At 41.5% G+C, this 17546-nt stretch overlaps 2 protein-coding genes across 3 annotated transcripts in view; both read left to right on the top strand.

The window, feature by feature from the left end:
- mnd1 (meiotic nuclear divisions 1 homolog (S. cerevisiae)) overlaps positions 1 to 1880 on the top strand; it is a 30484-nt gene extending 28604 nt beyond the window's left edge. The window contains exon 8 of the mRNA XM_029750126.1: positions 852 to 1880. Coding sequence (XP_029605986.1) covers positions 852 to 958 — 107 coding nt within the window. The 3' untranslated portion in view covers positions 959 to 1880. The remainder of the gene's footprint in view (positions 1 to 851) is intronic.
- A 2371-nt stretch (positions 1881 to 4251) lies between these two features.
- tmem131l (transmembrane 131 like) overlaps positions 4252 to 17546 on the top strand; it is a 91512-nt gene continuing 78217 nt past the window's right edge. For both annotated transcript variants that reach the window (XM_029750125.1, XM_029750124.1), the window contains exons 1-2: positions 4252 to 4519; positions 5400 to 5470. In XM_029750125.1, the coding sequence (XP_029605985.1) occupies positions 4396 to 4519; positions 5400 to 5470 (195 nt within the window). In that variant the 5' untranslated portion in view covers positions 4252 to 4395. The remainder of the gene's footprint in view (positions 4520 to 5399; positions 5471 to 17546) is intronic.

The raw sequence follows: 17546 nt of genomic DNA, 5'->3' as shown, positions 1-17546 counted from the left end.
GGCATTTCTCTGGGAATCCGATTCTGTGATGACAAAGGTCTTGTTTGCCATCACAGAAAACAACACCTGAAGGTTCTGAAAACGCAAAGTACCTACTAACCAACTGCAGCCCTAAGCACTCCCCATTGTGGCCTGTGTCAACTCCCAACATACCCTGCACAGGCTTTCTGTGCACTACGTGAACCCGGCGGTAACCTGGCGCGACCAGTGACCTCAGGGTGATTGTGATCGTGGGGAGGCACTACAGGAAGTTAGGGGCTGCTAGGTGGTGTGTAGTGAGGAGCAGGGTTAGTGTTTACATACCAGCTATCGTGTTTCAGTGGATAACTCCCCTTAATCTACGGCCCTTTCACACTGGGTGAACACACACACACACACACACACACACACACAGGCTTTCCCTCTCACTATCGCACACAGCCTTGCATGCACACACACCCCAGGGTTCACACCACCACTCACTCTGTAAATACAGTGTCATTAGATGACGTTAGCGATTTGAATGTTATCCGGCCTGGGTTTATTGTTAAGCCTGACAAGTGAACTTAAAGGTGCAATTAGACCTATCCATTGATCCCGCGGGCCCCAGGGAGGGAAAGTGCTCTGCTAACCTTCTCATATAGGATCAACATTTACTCACAACAAATCTCCATTTGGCAACATTGATCACGTCAGAATTGTTTAAATTTAAGTTATATTTGTTGTTGTTCTGTTTGATGGATGATAATGCGATGCATCAAAGTGAGAACACCAATATGCGCTGATCCCATTGGTCTAATTTGTCATTCATTCATTTCAGAGAAATATCAGTTAATAAAGTAGTTTTCTAATCATTGTATTTTTGTCTGCAGATAACGTCTTTGCCATCAAGTCGTGGGCCAAGAGGAAGTTTGGTTTCGACGACGGACGCATCGATAAAGCCTTCGGGATTCCTGAAGATTTTGATTACATGGACTGACTGCACAATATGTAATTTCAATGAATTGTTTTTGTTAATTGAGTGACCTCCATTGCACACAACGCAAGTCAAACATGTTACTTTATGTTGAAATGACACTAAATCCACTCAGGCAAGCCCTCCAAAAAACAGCCTTAGGTTTTCTGAAGTTGACTCGGAGCAGCTGCCATTTTGGCATTCGCTCAAGGCCCTTGCAGGTGCAAATGCTGCTTATGTGGAACCTGAGAAGGCGCTGTGCTAACCTTTGGGCTGTTCCGTGGTGGTGGGGGGGGGCCTACTTTTGGGACACCTGTTTGCATGAAAATCGAGAGCCCAGAGTCGTTGACGGAAATTAGCTGTGTCCAGCACTTCGACCCCCCCCCCCCCCCCCCCCCCCCCACACACACACACACAGAAAAAGAGGCGGCACATCAAACACCCATGCGATGTTAAAAATCTAATCTTCCCTGATTTAAACAGATTGAAATTAAACAGCCACTCATGTCGTTTTTGCTCCCCCCCCCATGTCCCTTATCTTTCTTTTCATAATTTACTTTTGTCAAAAGAAGCATCTGCAACTATGGCACCAGGACTGACTGAACTTGTCTTATCTCATGTTTAAATCAAACGAGGGAGAGGGTCATTGTGGATAAAAGGTGCTTGGTGATTGACAATGCAGTGGTGTGGAGAGTGACGCAAGGAGCACTGAAACACAAATGGAAGCGCCACTGAAATATCGTTGAGGCTGTACAGTGGGGATATGTTTAGAATTCACAAAATTTAGATGCTCCATAAATTATAACTCCCTGTAAATGTGCTTTATGGTCTTTTGGTTCTGCAGAGTCTAGACTGAGGTGTTCAGGTTTTGTTGTTGAAAACATGATGGATGATCCATTTGAATGGTAACATTTCAATAAAGTCTTAGTGTTATGTTTTTATCTTACTTAAATGTTGTGTTTTCCACAGGACTACATGTACCTTAACTGATTTCATATGCCTCGAATTTCCAAGCAACAGGGTGAATGCATCACCTTTCATTTTCTGTCTGAACTGGAATGTGGCGAAAACCTCTCAAACACAAAGGGCAGCATTTTTCTGCTGTACGCCGGGATTTATTCCAACGTGGTATGAGCAGAAGGGGTATTGTTGTCATGAACGGTCCAGAATTACTTTTGTGCTTTTGCTGTCTTGAAGTATTTGACAGATTTGATCAAACTGCACAAACAATGGGTAGAATTTCTGTGCTCATGGAGTTGACTCTCCAGATGCCGTTATACTACTAGAGGTCAAATGTCAACCCATTCGTTCAAAATGAAAAGTATCCACACAGATCCTACCCATCTCTTCACTTTGCAGTGACAATACTTTCTTATGCATGTTTTTAATGTATTTCAAAATGTTCAATTTATTCATAATTCCATTTTCTCATTACAGCAGATTCAGCATTATTGTATATAGGGAAAGGGGGATATCTAGTCAGTTGTAAAACTGAATGCATTCTTCTGAAAACTGTCTTCCGCATTTAACCAAACCCCTCTGAATCAGAGGCGTGTAGGGGGCGACTTTATCGACGTCCATGTACTCGGTGCCCGGGGAGCAGTTGTTGTTGGGCGTTAACTGCCTTGCTCAGGGGCAGAACGATAGATATTTACCTTGGCGGTTCTGAGATTTGATCCAGCAACCTTTCGGTTACTGGCCCAACACTTCTACCAGCCAGGCTACTGCCGCCCAGTAGGACATGCTGCTGCTACTATACTGAACAAAAATATAAACGCAACATGTAAAGTGTTACTTTCTTGAACTGAAATAAAAGATCCCAGACATGTTCCATATGCACAACAAGCTTATTTCTTTCAAATTTTGTGCATAAATTTGTTTCCATTCCTATTTGTGAGCAATTCTTATTTGCCAAGATAATCCATCCATCTGACAGGTGTGGCATATTAAGAAGCTGATTAAACAGCATGATCCTTACACAGGTGCACCTTGTGCTGGGGACAATAAAATGCCACTCTTAAAATGTGCAATTTGGTCACACAACTCAATTCTACAGATGTCTCATGTTTTGAGGAAGTGTGCAATTGGCATGCTGACTGCAGGAATGTCCACCAGAGCTGTTGCCAGAGAATTTAATGTTAATTTCTCTACCATAAGCTGCCTCCAATGTGGCTTTAGAGAATTTGGCAGTACGTCCAACTGGCCTCAACCTCAGACCATGTGTAACCACGCCAGCTTAGAACCTCCACCTGCGAGATTGTCTGAGACCAGCCACCTGGACAACTGATGAAACAAGAGTATTTCTGTCTGTAATAAAGCCCTTTTGTGGGGAAAAACGAATTCTGATTGACTGGGCCTGGCTCCCAAGTGGGTGGGCCTATGCCCACACATCGCTGCACCCCTAGTGGAATTGTTGCATGTTGCATTTATTTTTGATCAGTATACTTTACCTGAACCCTCTACAGTGTGCAGATATGATTTCAAGCATAACATACCTTGTCTAAACATGTTTGGCCTAAACGTTTGAACAATGACACACCCACCATGGAAGAGTATGTGTGATATTTGTGCGTGAACCTGCTTAGCCTGTCCATTCTGATTCATTAAGGTTGACCCGAAGTCTGCATCCAAAAAAAATGTTGTTCACCCTTGAGCAGTAGTGTCCAAAATGTACTTAATTTACATATAGGCTATTGACTTTTATGTATTCCACTAATTGTCTACCAGCCATTGTTGCTAACCTAACACTGGCCTACAGCATCTGGCCTGTTTCAATGTTGAACTTGAATACCAATGTCCTTTATAACTCTTCAGTTATAAAACTAGTATTAGATCAAGTGCAAGAAATGTGCTTTATGTGACAGGGTTCTCATGGCATAATTTGAGTTTGCAGGGACTTCATTGGTGTGGATGTTGGAGGGACTTCTAGTACTATGAATATTGCAGTTTGATTATTCTATATGGGAACCACATGATGGAATCTCTCTTAACCTTTGGAGTGATCCATTGATTGGCACAACGTTTTTCAACCTCTAGTAGGGGGGTAGTATGGGGGATTTTAAAACAATGGGTCCACAAGCGCATCATCATAACCTAGATTTGCTTTGGTTGACCGCATGACAGTTGTTTGCCCGCGCGGGGGGAAAAAAATAAATAGAATGTTTCGCATAAACTTTGTTTTCTGCACGATTTACTTGCGTATTGGACTGGCCACGCGATATTCCCATGAGTTGAATAATTTGGTGCGTTTAGTTCGTCACGTTCAAGTCCATCTCATTGTGCCAAAGTCAGCCGATGAATGCAACGCCTTGGCTGTGGTCGGCACATACTCTCCACACACACAACGAGAAAGAGGGCGAGGAACAGAACAGGGTGGGAGGGTTTGCTAGACTGGGAGCGACAGCGAGAGAAAGAGAAAGCCAAGCGTAGCACAAGGCAGGCTGCTAGCTGAACAGGGCAGCATGGCGGTGGTACGGGAGTTCCAACAAGGCAGCCGCTGTCACAGAAAAACGTGGATTAATATTATACTCGGAATTCTACCGCTACTTTTGCCCTGCGTACAGCATGGAGGGGCTCAATTGCAAGGTCTGGTGAAGTACATTTTTCTTCAATAATTAACGTTAACCACCCATTGCGAAAATGTCGGCGAGAACTGTAACGTTACTGAGTTGACAGTGAGGACAAGTCGCTATGCGAAAACGGGAGTGCTACTGCAACCATCATATTGTGGATTCAAATTCGGCATAATTTGCGCGATAATTTCGAATATGTTAATGTCTGCAGAAATGTTGCTAACGTTGTTCACTTATAAGTGCTAAGACTATTTTATGAAGTATTTTTTAATCAGTGGACAGTTTCCTGTGTTGGTTCATGCAAGCCATAACGTTATTTCAGTGAAGTGTCGCGTTACAGTAGCTAGCGAATTTGGCTACAAGGGAACTTCGTTTAATGATAGTTAGCTTGCCAGATGCCATTGTTTTCACTTTGGTTGGGTGTTTTAAATGTTTCAATGTATTTATTGGTTATGTTATAAATGTATAGTTCGGCTTCTATAAATGTTAAAGCTATGTGTTAACAAGCTAGCAAAGCCAAAGCTAGCTAACCTAAAAGCAACGTTGATGAAAATAATTTGGTTGGTGTTTATTGGCCTATTTAACACATGTACAAGTGTGTATTAATACTGCATGTGTGAATTGAAAAATGTGATATCCCAACTCTCCCTGAGCCACCCTCGGAGAGTGGGATTATGGACAGTTGAATACACGCCTTTGTCAGTCATGCATTTGCACAAGTTTATGCTAAATGTTGACAAACAGCCGTTTGCGCTGTCCCCCGTTATAGACATTGGGTAAAGCATTTTATCTAGACATTATTTCTTTGACCGCTATCTGATGTGTTTGACAGCGAGTGTTTCTGCTCAAGCTTTCACATTTACACCTCTTCCCCTTCTCTTCCTCCCACCAAGCCTTGAGTCAAATGTCCAGCGTGGTCGAGGTCTGGCAAGCTGAGGATGCTGACCCAGTAGTCCCAACTCAGGTAAATGCAATACACAATTTATTGAGCTGGTATAAACCTTGATTGCAGATTACATAAAGATAGGCAGGCTTTTATATTTCTTAAACAAAGCACACCACCTCCCACGTGCATGGGTATATCACCCCATTGTTTATGTTTGCACGTGCCTTGGAGCGCAATGACATCAAGGAGATTAGTTAGAATGTTGCAGGACCTATCACTTTTGTGAATTCTCTAATTCTTCGAACTGTTAATTATTGTTCTATTTTGCGAAATCAGCTAAACGTGTTCCTGTTCTAAACGTGAGGATTTATGTTTGAGGCGGGGAAGAATTTGCCAAGGCCACCTGCTAGACGAATAGAGGGTGCCATGTGGCCTGCCCTGTTACTTGTCGGAAGTGTGCAATAATAGTGTGTCCATGAACAGCATAGCAAAGCCCTGTCTTTATTATCTCCATCTCATACATATCTTACACATTTTATTTGTCACATGTGCAGAATACAAGAGGTAGACCTTACTGTAAAATACTTGGTTATGGGCTGTATTCGGTGCATGTGACAAATACAATATGATTTGAACTCCATCTCATACATATCTAACATTACTATGCTACACAGAAAATAGCCTAGCTAGTCAAATCAATGAAGTTGGCTAAATATATGTAAATATGATTTAATTCACCTGTATTACTGGCACTATGATGCAAACGTTTTTCCTCATGATGACACCTCACAAACTTCCCGAATTTCAAGTAATGCGTTGTCAGTGCTGCAGTGTGTTTTGCATTTTGGCCCTGTCTGCATTTTATGCTGCAGCTGTTATGTTTGACTTTTTATGTAATCCAGGAACACCCTACATATTTTGTGTTACTGATAAGCTACGACGGACTGTTATGTTACACGACGGACTGTCATGTTACCTGCAGATAAGAGGCTTATTTTTAATTGAACCTAGGATAAAATATATTTGAAATGTTTTCAAATACCTGGTCATTTAGGTTGTGTACACCTTTTGACAGTCGACGCAGAACTAAAACATTATGCTTTCAATTGTCTATTTGATGGGAAGTAGAATTTGCCTAGTTCCATTTTCACATAAAAATGGTGTACATTTCAGAACCTTACCCTGACACATAATGCCACCAAAGTTAGACCAGTTGTTTTGGTTCGCATTCCCACCAAAAAAAGGGTGTGTACTGTACATTGCAACTTAGTTAGGCGTACATCTGCTCAGTGCTTTGCAATGGGGAACCAAGATAATCCTGTCAGGGTTGCAAATTATTTGGACCTGTTGATAGCAAGTTAAAAGTTAAAGACAGAATGCTGAAATTGTTTACATTCCTCAGTATTTGTCAGGCTCAGGTAGGCAGGGCTGTGCTGTGAATGGAGAAGCTGTGTCTCAGCACTATGATTTGTGAAATGTAGTAATTATGTAATCTGTCTGCACTTGGTTGTGTTTAGTAGGTTCACAGTTTAGCAAAATATTTCTTATTGGACAAGTCCAGGTAGTCCTTCCCTGTTTCATTATGTTTTCTTCCGTTTGGTGTCTAATGAATATAGTCCTTGTTTAAGGTTGTTGTTGGGTGGAAGATGTTAGCAGCTCACTGAGGTGATTCGGTGCAAAGATATCACAGCTTGTTTTAACCGTGCCACAACAAACCACTCCCTCTGTAAACCATAACTGGTTGATCTTGGTTGCGACAATTACAATGGAATAGTAAAAAAAAAGTACATTTTTATTATTAGGATCAGTCATTCCACCTTTTGAGTGTAACTTGGTCCAAAAAACTTGATTTCACATAATTTTAACATTCTGTCATAAAGAGCACATGTTCAACTTCATTTAACACATTTCCCCATCTCAAGAGGTTAAATAAATTACTATAGTAAGTGCCTATTATGTGCCAAATAAAGTAACATGGTTGACTGTAACAGGGTTGACGATTTCATCTTATGTCAACCATAAATCTCCTTGTGACAGGGGTAATGGAAGCGTGTTGTGTGCAACAGGGAGTGGCAATTGAATATAAGCTTCACAAAAAATGTTAATTGTTAAAACAATACTATCTGTGGGTATCAGGGTTGACGTTTTATGCTCGACACGCTCAGTTTTCCACCACAAAACACCAGAAAATGGCCAAAAAGTGTAGAAACAGCTCAACTGCTTTTTACACTTTGATTTGACTATTAGATGTTCAGTGTTTCTTTTGGAAGAAAAACTATTTTAAAAGGAATAGTTCCACCATATAAAAAAATCTCTTAAAGTGTTGACCTTAAATGAGGGCCAAACAAATGAATCAGTAATCAAATTAATTTAATCTTCAGAAATTAATTAGTCAAAGCAACAAAATAACTAGGGCTTTACAATGATAGTAAAAACATTTCGCCAAGTGGGTTAAAATCTTAAGTCACAGAGGGTATTTATTAAGGATCCCCATTTACTTATTTGATTTACTGCTGCCAAGGGAGTCCAGCAACATTAAGGCAGTTATATAAAATGAAGTGATAATCCCCGATTATCACTTCAAAAAACTGATATCACATTTACTTACGTATTCAGTCCCTTTACTCAGTACTTTGTTGACGTACCTTTGACAGCGATTACTGCCTCAAGTCTTGTTGGGTATGATGCTACGAGCTTGGCACACCTGTATTTGGGGAGTTTCTCCCATTCCTCTCTGCAGATCCTCTCAAGCTCTTTCAGGTTGGATGGGGAGAGTCGCTGCACAGCTATTTTCAGGTCTCCAGAGATGTTCGATCAGGTTCAAGTCCGGGCTCTGGCTGGGCCACTCAAGGACATTCAGAGACTTGACCCAAAGCCACTGCTGCATTGTCTTGGTTGTGTGCTTAGGGTTGTTCTCCTGTTGGAAGGTGAATCTTCACCCCAGTCTGAGGTCCTGAGCACTCTGGAGCAGGTTTTCATCAAGGATCTCACTGTACTTTGCTCTGTTTGTCTTTCCCTCAATCCTGACTAATCTCCCAGTCCCTGCCGCTGAAAAACATTCCCACAGCATGATGCTGCCACTGCCATGCTTTACAGTGGGGATGGTTTCAGGTTTCCTCCAGACGTGACGATTGGCATTCAGGCCAGAGTTCAATCTTTGTTTCATCAGACCAGAGAATCTTGTTTCTCATGGTCTGAGTCCTTTAGGTGCCTTTTGGCAAACTCCAAGTGGGCTGTCATGTGCTTTTTACTGAAGAGTGGCTTCCGTGTGGCCACTCTACAATAAAGGCCTGATTGGTGGAGTGCTGCAGAGATGGATGTCCTTCTGGAAGGTTCTCCCATCTCAACAGAGGAGCTCCGTCAGTTACCATCAGATTCTTGGTCACCTCCCTGGCCAATGCCCTTCTCCCCCGATTGCTCAGTTTGGCCGGGCGGCAAGCTCTAGGGAGAGTCTTGGTGGTTCCAAATTTCTTCCATTTTAAGAATGATGGAGGCCACTGTAGGGTTGGGCGGTATACTGTATTTTATGATATACCGGTATTGATGCAGGGACAGGTTTTAGGCTGGGTTTCTGTACAGCACTTTGAGATATCAGCTGACGTAAGAAGGGCTATATAAATAAATTTGATTTGATACTTCGATATTTGAATCATCTCTTGCCGCTCTTTCTCTCCATGCCACTTTCCACACAGAACTAGCCATGCCCCCTGTCACTCAAGGAGCGCATTTGATGTTCCTCAACCACGAGACACTTGCGTTCAGTCTGCATGGTCAATGCAGCACATGCAACAATGTTGATGGCAACAATGCTGTTTTCACTTTGCTTCTTAATATAAATCCACTAGCATTCTAAACTCAGCAAAAAAATAAACCAAAATAACCTAAATCTAAATAACTTCACAGATCTTCATTGTAAAGGGTTTAAACACTGTTTCCCATGCTTGTTCAATGAACCATAAACAATGAATGAACATGCACCTGTGGAATAGTGGTTAAGACACCAACAGCTTACAGACAGACGGTAGGCAATTAAGGTCACAGTTATGAAAACTTAGGACACTAAAGAGGCCTTTCTACTGACTCTGAAAAACACCAAAAGAAAGATGCCCAGGGTCTCTGCTCATCTACGTGAACGTGCCTTAGGCATGCTGCAAAGAGGCATGAGGACTGCAGATGTGGCCAGAGCAGTAAATTGCCATGTCCGTACTGTGAGACGCCCAAGACAGTGCTACAGGGAGACAGGACAGACAGCTGATCGTCCTCGCAGTGGCAGATCGCGTGTTGCAACACCTGCGCAGGATCGGTACATGCGAACATCACACCTGCGGGAGAAGTTTAGGATGGCAACAACAACTTCCCGAGTTGCACCAGGAACGCTCAGACTGTCCGCAATAAGCTGAGAGAGGCTGGACTGAGGGCTTGTAGGCCTGTTGTAAGGCAGGTCCTCACCAGACATCACTGGCAACAATGTTGCCTATGGGCACAAACCCACTGTCGCTGGACCAGACAGGACTGGCAAAAAGTGCTCTTCACTGACGAGTTGCGGTTTTGTCTCACCAGGGGTGATGGTTGGATTCGTGTTTATTGTCGAAGTAATGATCATTACACCGAGGCCTGTACTCTGGAGTGGGATCGAGGTGGAGGGTGCGTCATGGTCTGGGGTGGTGTGTCACAGCATCATCGGACTGTGCCTGCAATGACGACAAGCTATCTCAACGCTGTGCGTTACAGGGAAGAAATCCGCCTCCCTCATCTGGTACCCTTCCTGCAGGCTCATCCTGACATGACCCTCCAGCATGACAATACCACCAGCCATACTACTCGTTCTGTGTGTGATTTCCTGCAAGACAGGAATGTCAGTGTTCTGCCATGGCCAGCAAAGAGCCCGGATCTCAATCCCATTGAGCATGTCTGGGACCTGTTGGATCAGAGGGTGAGGGCTAGGACTATTCCCCCCAGAAATATCCGGGAACTTGCAGGTGCCTTGGTGGAAGAGTGGGGTAACATCTCACAGCAAGAACTGACAAATCTGGTGCAGTCCATGAGGAGGAGATGCACTGCAGTACTTAAAGCAGCTGGTGGCCACACCAGATACTGACTGTTACTTTTGATTTTGACCCCCCCCCCCCTTGTTCAGGGACACATTATACAATTTCTGTTAGTCACATGTCTCTGGAATTTGTTCAGTTAATGTCTGTTGAATATTGTTATGTCCATACAAATATTTACACATGTTAAGTTTGCTGAAAATAAACTCAGTTGACAGTGAGAGGACGTTTCTTTTTTTGCTGAGTTTATAATGACACTATTAGTTTGTTTCTTACATCAGCAAACCGCTAGTTTGTCTTAGCAAGTTGTCCTAAATTATGTGAGACGCTAGTCGTTAGCTGCTAATAGCTAGCTAGCTAATAAATGTACTGAGTAAGAGCAAACGTAGCTAGCTAATACAGCCTGATAATACCAGTGATGGTGTAGACCTAAATCAGTTGTTTTTGCAACAGTATCTTCTAAATCAGAGGAATATGCAAAGCAAGAATGTTAGCCACATGAAGCAGCTAAGTGAAAACATGCAATGTAGCCAAAGCTTATAGGGTCCCCTAGGAAACACTTATCAACACTTTAGTTCCTACCCTGTCACAATAACTCCTCCCTGGTAGTGATGCACCGATATGACATTTTTGGCCGATACCGCTATTTCAATTTTAAGCGTTCTACAGTCGTGGCCAAAAGTTTTGGGAATGACACAAATGTATATTTTCAAAGTTTGCTGCTTCAGTGTCTTTAGATATTTTTGTCAGATGATACTATGGAATACTGAAGTATAGTTACAAGCATTTCATAAGTGTCAAAGGCTTTTATTAACAATTACATGAAGTTGATGAAGAGTCAATATTTGCAGTGTTGACCCTTCTTTTTCAAGACCTTTGTAATCCACCCTGGCATGCTGTCAATTAACTTCTGGGCCACATCTTGACTGATGGCAGCCCATTCTTGCATAATCAATGCTTGGAGTTTGTCAGAATTTGTGGGTTTTTGTTTGTCCACCCACCTGAGGATTGACCACAAGTTCTCAATGGGATTAAGGTCTGGGGAGTTTCCTGGCCATGGACCCAAAATATCTATGTTTTGTTCCCCAAGCCACTTAGTTATCACTTTTGCCTTATGGCAAGGTGCTCCATCATGCTGGAAAAGGCATTGTTTGTCACCAAACTGTTCCTTGATGGTTGGGAGAAGTTGCTCTCGGAGGATGTGTTGGTACCATTCTTTATTCATGGCTGTATTCTTAGTCAAAATTGTGAGTGAGCCCACTCCCTTGGCTGAGAAGCAACCACACACATGAATGGTCTCAGGATGCTTTACTGTTGGCATGACACAAGACTGATGGTAGCGCTCACCTTGTCTTCTCCAGACAAGGTTTTTTCCGGATGCCCCAAACAATCGGAAAGGGGATTCATCAGAGAAAATGACTTTACCCCAGTCCTCAGCAGTCCAATCCCTGTACCTTTTGCAGAATATCAGTCTGTCCCTGATGTTTTTCCTGGAAAGAAGTGGCTTCTTTGCTGCCCTTCTTGACACCAGGCCATCCTCCAAAAGTCTTCACCTCACTGTGCGTGCAGATGCACTCGCACCTGCCTGCTGCCATTCCTGAGCAAGCTCTGTACTGGTGGTGCCAGCTGAATCAACTTTAGGAGATGCTCCTGGCGCTTGCTGGACTTTCTTGGGCGCCCTGAAGCCTTCTTCACAACAATTGAACCGCTCTCCTTGAAGTTCTTGATGATCCGATAAATGGTTGATTTAGGTGCAATCTTATTGGCAGCAATATCCTTGCCTGTGAAGCCCTTTTTGTGCAAAGCAATGATGACAGCATGTGTTTCCATGCAGGTAACCGTTGTTCACAGAGGAAGAACAATGATTCCAAGCACCAGCCTCCTTTTGAAGCTTCCAGTCTGTTATTTGAACTCAATCAGCATGACAGAGTGATCTCCAGCCTTGTCCTCGTCAACACTCACACCTGTGGTAACGAGAGAATCACTGACATGTCAGCTGGTCCTTTTGTGGCAGGGCTGAAATGCAGTGAATTTTTTTTGGGGGGGGATTCAGTTCATTTGCATGGCAAAGAGGGACTTTGCAATTCATCTGATCACTCTTCATAACATTCTGGAGTATATGCAAATTGCCATCATACAAACTGAGGCAGCAGACTTTGAACATTAATATTTGTGTCATTCTCAAAACTTTTGGCCACGACTGTAGTGTAGTTAACACACATGGACGCAGCGGTCTAAGGTACAGCATCTCAGTGCAAGAGGCGTCACTACAGGCCCTGGTTCGAATCCAGGCTGTATCACATCCAGCTGGGAGTCCCAAAGTACGGCGCAGAATTGACCCAGCGTCATCCGGTTTTGGCCAGGGTAGACCATCGTTGTAAAAATAATTTTCTCTTAACCGACTTGCCTTGTTAAATAAAGGTTACACACGCACTGACCAAAACTTTATTTTGTTGGCATTTATGTATGTCCCCATTACCAGTAAAACATAATCAAAACCTATTTCTTTCTCTTACTTGCTGTGCAGTTTCGTTATTCATGTGTTCAGTCGCTTCATTTTCAACCAGGATTGCTATGGAATGCCGTTTGGGTCTTTGCGTGTCAAGTCGCTCTGGATAAGAGCGTCTGCTAAATGACTTAAATGTAAATGTAAAAAAAGAACAATGACCAGCAGATGCAGTTGAAGTCGGAAGTTTACAAACACTTAGGATTGGAATCATTAAAAGTCGTTACAAATTTCTTGTTAACAAGCTATAGTTTTGGCAAGTCGTTTAGGACATCTACTTTGTGCATGACACAAGTTATTTTTCCAACAATTGTTTACAGACATTATTTCACTTATAATTTACTGTATCACAATTTCAATGGGTCAGAAGTTTACATACACTAAGTTGACTGTGCCTTTAAACAGCATGGAAAATTCCAGAAAATGTCATGGCTTTAGAAGCTTCTGTTAGCCTAATTGACGTCAATTGGAGGTGTACCTGTGGATGTATTTCAAGGCCTACCTTCAAACTCAGTGCTTCTTTGCTTGACATCATGGGAAAATCTAAAGAAATCAGCCAAGACTTCAGAAAATAAATTGTAGACCTCCACACGCCTGGTTCATCCTTGGGAGCAATTTCCAAATGCATGAAGCTACCACATTCATCTGTACAAACAATTGTACGCAAGTATAAACACCATGGGACCACGTAGCCGTCATACTGCTCAGGAAGGAGATGCGTTCTGTCTCCTAGAGATGAACGTACTTTGGTGTGGAAAGTTCAAATCCCAGAACAACAGCAAAGGACCTTGTGAAGATGCTGGAGGAAACTGGTAAAAAAGTGTCTATATCCACAGTAAAATGAGTCCTATATCGACATAACCTGAAAGGCCACTCAGCAAGGAAGAAGCCACTGCTCCAAAACCGCCATAAAAAAGCCAGACTACGGTTTTCAACTGCACATGGGGACAAAGATCGTACTTTTTGGAGAAATGTCTTCTGGTCTGATGAAACAAAAATAGAACTGTTTGGCCATAATGACCATTGTTATGTTTGGAGGGAAAAGGGGGAGGCTTGCAAGCCGAAGAACACCATCCCAACCGGGAAGCACGGGGGTGGCAGCGTCATGTTGTGGGGGTGCTTTACTGAAGAAGGCACGTCACAAAATAGATGGCATCATGAGGAGGAAAACGATGTGGATATATTGAAGCAACATCTCAAGACATCAGTCAGGAAGTTAAAAGCTTGGTCGCAAATGGGTCTTCCAAATGGACAATGACCCAAAGCATACTTCCAAAGTTGTGGCAAAATGGCTTACGGAAACAAAGTCAAGGTATTGGAGTGGTCATCACAAAGCCCTGACCTCAATCCTATAGAAAATGTGGGGGCAGAACTGTAAACGCATGTGTGAGCACGCTTTTACAGTTAGTCAAGCCTACAATCCTGACTCGGTTACACCAGCTCTGTCAGGAGGAATGGGCCAAAATTCACCCAACTTTTTGTGGGAAGCTTGTGGAAGGCTTTCCAAAACGTATGACCCAAGTGAAACAATTTAAAGGCAATGCTACCAAATACTAATTGAGTGTATGTAAACTTCTGACCCACTGGGAATGTGATGAAAGAAATATAAGCTGAAATCAATCACTCTACTATTATTCTGACATTTCACATTCTTAAAATAAAGTGGTGATCCTAACTGACCTAAGACTGGGAATTTTTACTAGGATTAAATGTCAGGTATTGTGAAAAACTGAGTTTAAATGTGTTTGTCTATGTAAACTTCCGACTTCAACTGTAACACTATTTGATGTGTCAAATAAGCTTGTTGACCAATCAGAACATGAATATGACTGTAGGTCACATAATTTAACACGTACATTTTTTTATGTAGTTATTACACATTGATTACACTCACTTGTATTTCATGTCACAACGATTCATCGATACGTATGCTATGATGCTGGTAAAGTTGTCTCGCGCACCTACAGTGCTGGTCATTTAAAAAAAAGTTAGCTAGCGCATGGAGGCAAACAATGTCATTTTACTATGTGTTTGGGTAAGAACATCTGTCTCAGTAGCTATAGTTAGTTAACTATATAGCTAGGTGTCATCTAAAATAACCCTAATTTATTCATAAGACCGATTTTTATTTTTATTTTTTTATTTTTTTTTATTTTTTATTTTTAAATTTTAAAAACATTTTTTTATTTTTTATTTTTTATTTTTTTTTGATTAATGGTGTTCGGACCCATCTATGTGAAGCTAGCCACAGTAAGGATTAGCCACAATAGTGGACTTTGCAGTTAGCCTTCAAAATAAGTGTGGCCTAATTCTACTATTTGTATTAATTTGCATCGCTGTCAATGACATACTTTTATTTTGAAGGCAATCCGCAAATTCCACTATTGTGCTGAATCCTTTATTGTGGATTAGAATAAAGGATTCACAACACATAACCAAGTCCGGTCGAGGGTCACTAGCCAGATGAAGCTAGCTGGCTGCCTATAACTTTAGGTTTTGGCAACAGGGTTAAGTAGCTGGCTAGCTATTTATTTTCATGAACTGAAGTTCAATTTCAACAGGCAAACAACAAGTGTCAACCTAGCTAATACTTACTCACAGGGATTCCTAAATCATCGCTAAGAATAATGAAAATTACTGCAGTTTCTACTGGTCATTGTTTTCAGGCTGGTTGTATTGGTGCTAGCTAGGTACCAAGCTAAAGCTAGCTACCCCAGAAGTTGCTTTTGAACAAATTATGCTTTATTACCAACGCGGTGTTGTAAACACATCGTTTGTGGCCGGTGTTTGCTTGTTTGCAGACTTTTTTTGTACAGCTTTGACAGTGCTACTTTTTTGACACGCAGAGACCGAAACGGTATTCCATTGTATGTATGTCTTGAAGCTAATAGCAGTGACGCTATTATTGTGTAACTCCAGTAGGGCAACATCTGAAAAATAGCTCACTTAGTAGTGTGTACCAGTGCTCGACCAGTCGGTGAAAGCCAACATCACCCACGACAGAACGGATTAATTACATTTAATGGATTTCACCTTTTGAGTTGTCTCCATTGAAATGTTCTTACTCTTTCCAATGACTGCTCAAGTGTGCGATTTTAATATTTTTTGACTGCTCGATCCACACAGCAGACATTGTGAACTAGGTTATGAATGCTGTGTAGTGCAAAATGTTACATTATATAGGTGTGCACGTCAGCTTTGACATCGGTTTTGCACATCGGCTGATACCGATGTTGGCATTTTTAGCTAATATCGGCTGATTCCGATATCTTCACCGATATATCGTGCATCCCTACTCCCTGGCATTTGAATTCGTTGTCATCTCAAACGCTGTACTCAAAGTACCCACTATTATATATATTTAGAATAGTCATTCTATGTCCATGATTCCAACAGTTTTGCTCTAATTCAGAAGTGAAATCGTATTTGCAACATTTGGTTAAAAATAGGTCCTATGTTATTTGCCCATATCGTAAAGCCCTATGTGGCAGTGTGGAAATTCTCAATTGAGCAGTGTAAAAATACTTTTATAAGTACCACTTAAGTCGTTTTTTGTTGGTTTCTGTACTTTACTGTTTTTTATTTTTGACAACTTTTACTTTTACTTCACTAGATTTCTAAAGGAAAATGCTGTACTTTTTACTACTAAACATTGTCTGAGTGTGCCCCTGGCTATCAGTAAATATATATTTTTTAAATGGTTCCATTTGGTTTGCTTAATATAAGGAATTTGAAATGATTTATACTTTTACTTTTGATACTTTTTAGACTTGTATTCAAGTAGTATTTTACTGGGTGACTCACTTTTACCTGAGTAATTTTCTATTAACGTATGTTTACTTTTACTCAAGTATGACAATTGGGTACTTTTTCCACCACTGCAATTGAGTGCAGGAAATGCAGAAATGATAAAAGTGCTGACATTTTGTTTTGGTTGAAGTTTAATTGTTTTATACTGTTCAATCAGAATGGAGAGACTCATTGAAATCACTTAGATTCTATGTGTTGCCACCCTATGATCACTCACTACTCATAAAGCAAATGTGTAACTTTTATTATTAAAAAAATGTAAATACTGCCATACCGTCCAATTTTAAAGAAAAACCGTGATATAATATTTTGGCCATATCGCCCAGCACTAGGCCATTGTGTTCTTGGGCACCTTCAATGCTGCAGACATTTTTTGGTACCCTTCCCCAGATGTGTGCCTCGACACAATCCTGTCTCGGAGCTCTACAGACAATTCCTTCAACTTCATCGATTTGGTTTTTGCTCTGACATACACTGTCAACTTTGGGACTTTTTATATAGACGTGTGTGCCTTTCTAAATCATGTCCAATCAATTGAATTTACCACAGGTGGACTCTAATCAAGTTGTAGAAACATCTCAAGGATGATAAATGGAAACAGGAAGCATCTGAGCTACAATTTCGAGTCTAATAGCAAAGGGTCTGAATACTTATTTAAATAGGATATTTCTGTTTTTATCTGTAATACATTTCTAAAAACCTGTCTTCGCTTTGTCATTATGGATGGGGTATTGTGTGTAGATTGAGGGGGAAAAAATGTATTTAATCCATTTTAGAATAAGGCTGTAAC

The sequence above is a fragment of the Salmo trutta genome, chromosome 4, assembly GCF_901001165.1.
Source record: "Salmo trutta chromosome 4, fSalTru1.1, whole genome shotgun sequence".
In the NCBI taxonomy this organism is placed as follows: domain Eukaryota; kingdom Metazoa; phylum Chordata; class Actinopteri; order Salmoniformes; family Salmonidae; genus Salmo; species Salmo trutta.
Note: the sequence above shows the minus strand (reverse complement) of the source record. Positions and strands in the feature narration are given on the sequence as shown.